At 34.2% G+C, this 9,293-nt stretch overlaps 1 protein-coding gene across 4 annotated transcripts in view; it reads left to right on the plus strand.

Annotated features, from left to right (window-relative positions):
- LOC121417224 (pumilio homolog 2-like) overlaps positions 1 to 9,229 on the plus strand; it is a 29,277-nt gene extending 20,048 nt beyond the window's left edge. For all 4 annotated transcript variants that reach the window (XM_041610855.1, XM_041610870.1, XM_041610878.1 and 1 more), the window contains 5 exons: positions 433 to 570; positions 955 to 1,107; positions 1,604 to 1,698; positions 2,257 to 2,340; positions 3,161 to 9,229. In XM_041610855.1, coding sequence (XP_041466789.1) covers positions 433 to 570; positions 955 to 1,107; positions 1,604 to 1,698; positions 2,257 to 2,340; positions 3,161 to 3,389 — 699 coding nt within the window. In that variant the 3' untranslated portion in view covers positions 3,390 to 9,229. The remainder of the gene's footprint in view (positions 1 to 432; positions 571 to 954; positions 1,108 to 1,603; positions 1,699 to 2,256; positions 2,341 to 3,160) is intronic.
- The last annotated feature ends 64 nt before the right edge of the window (positions 9,230 to 9,293 follow it).

Consider the following 9,293-nt stretch of genomic DNA (forward strand, 5'->3'; position numbering starts at 1 on the left):
AAACACTGCCTTTCGGTCAATGCTACCTCTAACAGGAAGTCAGTCCACCTCTTACGTTTTCCGCCCACGTACAAATTTTACGAACAAGCCTCTCACCATTATAAAGTTCAAAAGTAAAACATGAAATTCATGCTATAATTAAATGAATTCCAAACGTTGCGACGTTGATGTGCACTTAAAGGCACTCTTCTGGGACACTCGACTGAGTGAGCTAGCCTATCACGTGTGACCACTGGTAGGTCATGTGATAGGTCAACTTTTTTTGTGATTTCTGATAATCCAAGAATCTGGATTGCATGAACTGTTCAATTGTTTACCCTGTTGAACAATGTAATGGCAAAAAGGGTATTTGTCTTAGGCCTAATGATATTTAAGGTTGATTCTTATATGTATATGATTAATCTTATAAATGGTTTTGTTGGTCTTCGTCAGGTTGAGATGGTGAAGGAGCTCGACGGTCATGTTCTCAAGTGTGTCAAGGATCAGAATGGCAACCATGTCGTACAGAAGTGTATCGAGTGTGTAGAACCTCAGGCCCTCCAGTTCATTGTAGATGCCTTCAGGGGACAGGTAAGTATCGAGGAGTTCAGGGTAGAAAAAGAAATTTCAGAATTAAATTAATGGAACGATGTCGCTGCAGAGCATCTGATGCTGTCCCAATTATGCCATCTTCACTGATGTCATAATTCATTCCATGATTTCTAATTCTTATACAGTTTTATATTGTATGCCTTTAATTTTAAGTCATCCTTTCTTTCCTCTGTCGTTTTTGCGATAACTTATACCCAACAGCTGAACATTATTTTGTCAAAACACAGTTATAACCACTTAACCTTTGGTCTCATGTTCTATCTTATTTTATACCATGCTTTAAACTTATTCAGCAAGATATTTGCAGTTTGTGATCAGAGTTCAACTGATTTTTTTATATATATATATATTTTTATCATTCAGGTGTATTCACTGTCAACACACCCCTATGGCTGCCGTGTGATCCAGCGTATCTTGGAGCACTGTATCGTTGAACAGACCAAACCTCTGCTCGATGAACTTCATCAACAGACAGAGAGCCTTGTACAAGACCAGTATGGCAACTATGTCATTCAGGTGAGGTTTCAATGCAAGAAAAGTGACGGATCACTCTCGCTGGTTCATCATGTTTCAGGGGGGAAATTACACAGGGCTTGGGATGACCCCCCCCAAAAAAAAAGGAATTGCTAAAAAGAACCCTGAAAAATCACCATTCATTTTAATGTTGAAGCTTAACCAATATTGAAGAATTAGGAAGTAAGCTGTGAAAAGTAGCCCTCCGGAGATTTATTTTTTTTTCTCCTGTTGTGTTATTGTACTATTCATGAAGACCTCCACAGAAATAGGCATTCGTAATTTAAAAAAAAGGAAAATGAGAGAAAACATGATTGTTATGTACCAAAGTCACTATTCTGGTGGATATCTTCACTTTTCAATTCTAAGAAATGTCCCTCTCTTTCTTTGCTCCTTCCTATCCCTTCTCTTTTTTTCCCTGTCTTTCCTTCATTTCTAGTCCGACAGCTAGCCTGTAATAGGTTTGTAAATGCCCTGTGTGTGTATGTTTGTTTTACAGCATGTGTTGGAACATGGTAGACCTGAAGACAAGAGTAAGATTGTTTCAGAGATGAGAGGCAAGGTCCTTGTTCTTAGTCAGCACAAGTTTGCCAGGTAAGGGATGATCTCAAGAAAGCACTTTTAATCTAATAGTAATGATAATGTTGAATGATATAATCAACATCAATCAATATTTACCCAATTTGCATTCATGGCAACGAAACAATGAAGTCCTGAATCGAGCTCTGGATGTTATGGAATTAATATCAGACGTAAGTTGTCTTGTAATACTACTATCAATGAATGTATTGGAATAGTCGTTCATAAAGTACTGTTGGTGTTAGGAAAGTTTCTGTTCAAACGGTAATCAAGAGTTATTCCCAACATTAACGCAATGTGATGCCGTCAAGCTCTTAATTGATGTTCATTGTCAGAGTTATGAATACAGGATTCGAGTGTGGGTAGGCACAACATGCAAGCTTAATGAAGTATGCGGCATATTTCGACTCGTTTGTTTGGTGGAGGATTCTGTACCTAAAAGAAGCAGGATTGTCTGGAGGAATAACCTTGATAAACTCTTTGTCTCTGTTGCATCATTGATATTTAAATGGCCATTTCGGAGGATTCAGTAAAGTTTTATTTGAATGATTCTTTGTTTTTCTGTTTCCATAGTAACGTGGTTGAGAAGTGCATCACTCACTCTTCACGACCTGAGAGGGCGCTACTCATCGATGAAGTCTGCTCCTACAATGATGGGTAAGCCACAGATAAATAGACATCAATTCCAATTGATTAGACAACCTTCTTAAAAAAATGAGTGCCATACTCTTACGAAAGACAGTGATTAATTGCCAATAAATTCGCAAAATATTCATGGCATTTTGTTGGAATGATGTGTCTTTTTATAAGCAATTATCCAGCATATGGTAATCTGTGTCTGTAATTTTCAACTTGTAGTTGGTCTATATTCTTGCATTGTAGTCTTAATATTATCATAAATTTCAGATACTATTATATTTTAGTGATTTTCATGCATTTACTGATTTTGTATAATTCCACAGACCCCCCCCCCACCCCCTCACAGAGAGCTCTCCTTCGATGGGTCAAACTATTTTAGGTTGAATACCAGGGGCCTGTCTTACAAAGATTTGCGATTGATTGGATCAATCGCAACTATGGAAAGCCAGCAAAGTCAACATATAAAATGCATTTTTGTTTTAAAAAATTATAGATATTAATGTATATCCATAAATTCATTGATTTCTAGACATTTTGTTGTGCTCTGCTTTGTATACAAAGGACATTTTACAATTTTCTGTATAAAAAAAATTATGACACTGATGGATTTCCATATACGATTGATTGGATCAATCGTGGCTCTTTGTAAGACGGGGCACAGATGTCACAGATAAAAATGAAAGAAAAACCTTTGATGAATCATGAAACCCAAGTTGGTCTAGAAGTATTTTAAGTTTGAACCAACCCTTGTTTAATCGGTTTATGCTACTTGTCCATTTATTTCAATGAAAGTCATGTGGTGAAATAAAATGCCAATTATATATTTAATGTTTAACAGTGCCCTCTACACCATGATGAAAGACCAGTATGCCAACTACGTTGTGCAGAAGATGATTGATGTATCCGAGCCCAACCAACGCAAGGTCCTCATGCACAAGATCCGTCCGTACGTGGCCTCGCTGCGCAAGTACACCTACGGCAAACACATCTTGGCCAAGCTTGAGAAGTTCTTCATGAAGAACAACGACTTGGGACCCATCGGTGGACCAACCAATGGTACCTTGTAGGTACCCGCTGTTGCTATGCCAGGGACGAGACAATCGTTTATCAGAGTTCAATGCCATGAAGTAATTTCATTATTTTCCCTTATTTTCATCAATTAAAATTCATCTATATTTTGTTGGAATCAGCGATTTTGAAATACCTCAGATTACTCATTTACTCCTGGTGAATATTTTCTCCCCAAAATTTATGTAAATATATTTTTTTCGTGATACGAGATTTGTATAAAACAGCTGTAAAGACAAATAAAAAAAATGAATATCTTTATTCTCAGAACCCTTCAAACAGAGGATGCTAGTATACTGTTTGCCCATAACAAACATTTGTCTCGTTCTTGAGCATATGATCAATGGTGTGTTTTGCACTTTGAAGTTGAGAAAAAAAAAACATTATTAAAAAGAAAAAAATTACCTTTTATGCTATTAACTGCAGGCAAAGGGTAGGATCACTAATGATTGATATTACATCAATGTATTGATTTTAAAAAAAAAGGTGAATCCTTTGTGATTTAACGAGAGTAGGAGAAATGAAATTGATATTAATCAATAAGATGCGAATAAAGTACTCTCATCGATGTGAAATGAATGGAGTAATGTATATCTGACCCATTGGTGACCCATGATACTGCTGAGCGGATATTGGGTTTCTTGAAGGTCAGTTATACCACCCAAGTACCCTGCCCTCTGCCTGCCTTCAAATTCTGCTCAACTATACTACTCTAGAATGCATGCAGTTTTAGTGTCAAAAACATTTGAAAATAAGGAGAAAATATGTCGATGTTTTTCAACTTTAAAGAAAGCTTTTCTCTACTGAAGGTATTTTCCTGGATTGAAGCTAGCTGTTAGTATAGGGACCATGATATGAACGTCCACAGTAGTCATGTAGTCTTTGAAATTTCAATATTTTGCAGTGGACTCTGTTGTGTTTTTGATTACATATTATATATATATATACATACATATTCCTTGAATATCAGAACGTAGTAGCTTAGTATGAGAGTTTAAATCTCACGTTATTGGTGGATGGACTAGCAGAAATTGTGTTTGTATTTCTTCTGTGAAAATTGTATTTAGCATGATACATATTTAGCATTATGAAAATTTATTGCATGAATTTCTTGATATTTGTATAAATTTAAAAGTGGAAATGTAATATGAAGTCTGTTTGAATATGACAAATAATTGTATGATATACATTATTTTTTAGGCATTTAATACTTTGCTCTTTGTTAATTATTTTTCCTTTTTGAGGGTTTTGTACTTTACTTTGCATTATATGTATGTATCTTGGTGTATCTAGCTATTGTATTTCTATTGTAAATTGGCTTGATAATTTAATGGCATTTTTAAAATAGTTTAAGTAGGCACTTAGCCAATAGCCAACATGGGAAATATAAACCTGATGTACATTACTCATACCATGATATAAGCCACACATTTTTGCCATTTTATCATTATCTTGGCACTGCTAAACCTGACTTTCCCCCCACATTAAGCTTTCCATAGTCCTATTTATTATGAAGTGCTTTTACATTTGGTGAAAGGACCTTGCGTTGAGTGCATGGTTTCTTTTATGAGAATTATGTTTGGTGTAATGAGATTCACATCACGTGGTGTTTGGTGATTAGATGTATAAAGGGATCAATTTGTGTCAGTTTTAGCTCTTTAAATGTGAGTGACCACTCGTCTGGACCTGTACAATGAAACTAAGCGATTGATCATTGGGGCTTAATCCTGCGATCGATCATACACAATAGTCTATGGAATCAATCGTAGGTGTCAGTCCCATGATCACTCGCTAAGTTTGATGTCACTGGGCCCTGATTACACCAAACCTCTCTCTCTCATGTGTGAGCCCTATAGGTCAATCAGTAGAGCAGGTAATCGAGTCAAATAAAATGTAAATATGACATCATTGCTTTGCAAAACACGTACATAAAAGACATCCTGTGAACATAATGAAGGGTGAAAAAAAAATGATTTAGGGAAAATTTGTGCTTATTGCCCAACTAAGCCCTCTGAAATGTCTTCCAATGTGTGCCTTCTGATAGGCAAAGAAAAAAAAAAGAAAGGAAAAATAAAGGAAATGTATGGTTCTGATGGGTAGGAAAATATAACCCTTTGAGAAAATGATTTGAACGCTATATTGCCCTTTATAAAATGGGCTGTATCTCTTGTAATTATTGTAAAATAGACAGAGTACATATTGTAAAGATTTTTTTCCTCTCTCTTTATCTCTCTGGACTCTATTTAATATTGGAGGAAACATCAGTGTCCTTCCAAATTCCTTTCAAAGACTAAACTGTATGCATCTTGATTGTACAAATTACAGAATGAGAAGAGAGTAGTAGTGCACAGTCATTCATCTCAGAAAGGTTGTTAGATTCCTGTACATATCTCTTCTAGGTCTGGGCTGCAAAGACTAGGAAAAATATAATGTATACCTCACTTTTTCAAACAACAATCTCTGTTTAGTAAGGAACTAATGTTGTCGGAAAAAAAATGAATCCAACGATGATACCATGATAATTCCTACCTACCTTGTAACTCCCGAGACATCAATTAGTGGTTTGAATTGTAAATAGATGACACCGTGATCACACCAATGAGTGTAATGCTTATGCAGGAGGGGTTATGGCTCGGTGCATGTATATATACATAGACCATACGGTTTTGTTGGACATGTACAGCATATGAATATTATTCTGAGTCTGGCTATATGTACAGCAAAAGTAAAGCAACTCTTAACAAGACCCATTATAAACCTACCGAGGCCAGCATACAGCTTGTATGAACATATACACCTGCATCAAAGACAGGACATCATTATCACCATACAGAAGGAAAACAATTATTTGTACAGATTGTGTGTAACATGTAAATTCTCTTTTTATTTTTATTTTTTTTTACTCTGTAATTGTATAGGATCATTGTAAAGTTAAACCCCCAATTGCAATCATGTGCTTATCATCGAAATGATTTCTGCTCTTCCCTGGTTGCGGTTTGAAGGCTTAATTGTGGAGAGATATTGGGTGTGTGCGCTGAACTAAGTCGGTAGTTTGGAATGCCTCTGTGTAAATCCTGTGTTTGGGGATGTTTGAATGAAGGCTAGCGTCTGGCCGTCAGGTTCATATCTAGACCTAACATGTGGGGAGGCTGCTTGGAAAGGAACTAAAGCAAAATGGAATTGAAATACTTTTTTTTTTAAACACAGGTATCGCAACATGATGTAAAAAAAAAATGGTTTTACTTTCTTTTTATTATCATTTTTTGAAGAAAACACTCTTACTTGATCTAGAATTCTTAAATTTTTTGTCCTTGCCATATCTTTAACTTTTAAATATTTTATGGTGCTTTTAAAACTTTTTTCTGTTTTAAAATTCCCCTCAAGAAAAGAAAGTATAGTCATTGAGAAAATGCAAACTTATATAAAAGCATTGATGTAAAAAATAGTAAATAGTTTATAGAATTTGTAAATTACAAAGATTACTTGCACATAATCTCCACTAAAGATGTTGGACTTGTGACATAATGTAAAAAAGGGACAAATTGTAAAAGCTTTCTTACACTTTTTTTTATTGTAAAGAAACCGGTAAAATGTTTTTCTTCGTTCGAGAATGACCTGCTGCTCTGTGCATAGTGTTCTGATGGAAAATAATGTTCTTAACCCATTTTTGAAGGGTGCATGTATTAGAGACCAAAATGAAAAATGAGTAACATCATGTATGACCATGTACATCAACACACAGAGGTCAATATGTAAATAAGACTTTATTTCCAGATTACAAAGTATAGTTTTTCATTTGTGTAATTATTTTGTAATTAAATGTAAAGGCATACTCACTCCCAGTTTACAATTCCCTTGACAAATGTATAAAAGACAAAGACTATCGACTCGCTTGAAATTTGTGTAGAGAATGTACAGAAACTCTGATTTTGGATTTAAAGAGACTGACCCACTTGTACATATAGATTATTACGCAACTGATGAAAATATTGGGGTTTTGAACGTCTTATTTTCATGGAAAAAGTTGAAAACTTTTACTGGCGTTGCTCATTTTGAAATTTTTGTAAAGAAAGAAAATAACAAAAGACTGGAAAGCAGCTTTGCAATGTAATTATTTTTTATTCTTCCTTTGTGCAAGTCTTCAACCATGAGCTAAATCTAAAGATCTCTTGTAATATGAAACTGAATTGTGCTTATGGAGCATGTAAATTATGTAAGATAAAGGAAATGCAGTAGTCCATGATACTATTGAATATTACAATTCATTTTTCACCATGATGGCAATTATGTAAGTAAAGGGTTTTGTGCAGATTTGACCGTCATAGTGGCCACCTTTCATCATGGCATTTTGTATATTCTCATAAATTATGATTATTAAACGCTCTATGACGAGGGAATTTACTGCAATTTTTTCAGATCATTTTATACTGCACGCAATTTTATATTGGATAATTTGTTTGAATTTACAAGTGTCGCCCGTGTATAAAGGGGAATGTGTAAAGGCCGAATGTGATGTATTTTGTCCATTTTAATTTATTTCAAAAAAAAGAAAATGAATTGGTTTATTTCAGTTTTAGAATTGTGAACAGAATATCAATATGGTAGCATTTTTTGGTGTGATCATGTATTATGTATTTATCCATATATGGATTTGTAATTTTGATGTAGATTTTGTCCAAAGGAAAGATAACTAGCGCAGGAAATGTTCCCTATTATGAAAAAAGTGTACATTTGTACAGTAGCAAGTGTAAATTTCAGAGAACACTTTATTTGTTTTATTTCTGTACAAATGTTTATGTTTTACATCCCTCCTCATGTACACAAAATTGTGAAATAGAATTGGCCCTCTATATATGTTGTACTTTTCTGAATGATATTTGTGTATTGGTCCGAAGTCGAGTGTATTCATCCGTTTGTAAAGTAGCTGATTGTAAACTTTTTTTGTCCTAAGGTACAAGCTTTTTGAGATTATGTTTAAAATGAAAGCAAACAAAATTGTGCAAACAAATAAAATTAGTAATTTGTAGAAAACCAGATTTCCAAGTATACATCATTATTGTTACTTCAAGTTGGTATGTAAGTTTTCTTGTGGGATAAAAAAAAGATTGTTATTACTGATTTCTATGTTCTTGACAAATAAACAAAAATAAAAATTAGACACAATAAGTTAGTATCCAAGGGGAAAAAAGTCTGAAAGTGAGCTTTACAAAAATGGTTGACTTGCTATGAAAGTCTCTAGCTGTCAATTATGATAAAATGTTTTGAAGGAATCAAAGCATATAACATTGATGTTGAAAAATAGCGGTTTATAAATTCTCATGGAAATTTGTTCATTTGTATTGATATAGTCAATTTCTTTCTTGGATAATCTGAATTTACAATCTTGATTTATTTCTCTCTTTCCCTTCATCAATGTTTGGTCAATCCATATCGTGTGCATGTCATTTGGTGTAAATTGCCTGCATGAAACTAGAAATGTCTTGTTTTAAATATTTTTATGTGAATATCTCTTTTTCATGGATTTTTATTATTCTATCATTGCATATTTTCATTATTTTTTGGTGCGCCTGCCTACTGAATGGTGATTGTAAAAAAAAATTGTTTTGTGCATAGTACATTGTCAATTGTTGATTTTTGTTTCTTAACTTGACTGAATTGGTGAATGGGAAAGTGATTAGCAGTATTATTAAGTCACCCCAACCAGTAGATAGGCACTTCAGATTGGAGTGCATCTTATATAAGCTGTACACATTGTAAAGCGAGGAACATACTCTTTTTTTTTTCTTTCTCTTTGTACAACATGTAAGAAAAGTAATAAAAGAGTGTGTTAAGAAAATCATCTGAACATGGCTTGTGTCTGTATTTCATTTCTTGGTATGTTGTAGATTGTAGAAGCAATATGG

The sequence above is a fragment of the Lytechinus variegatus genome, chromosome 1 (assembly GCF_018143015.1).
Source record: "Lytechinus variegatus isolate NC3 chromosome 1, Lvar_3.0, whole genome shotgun sequence".
Taxonomy (NCBI): Eukaryota; Metazoa; Echinodermata; class Echinoidea; order Temnopleuroida; family Toxopneustidae; genus Lytechinus; species Lytechinus variegatus.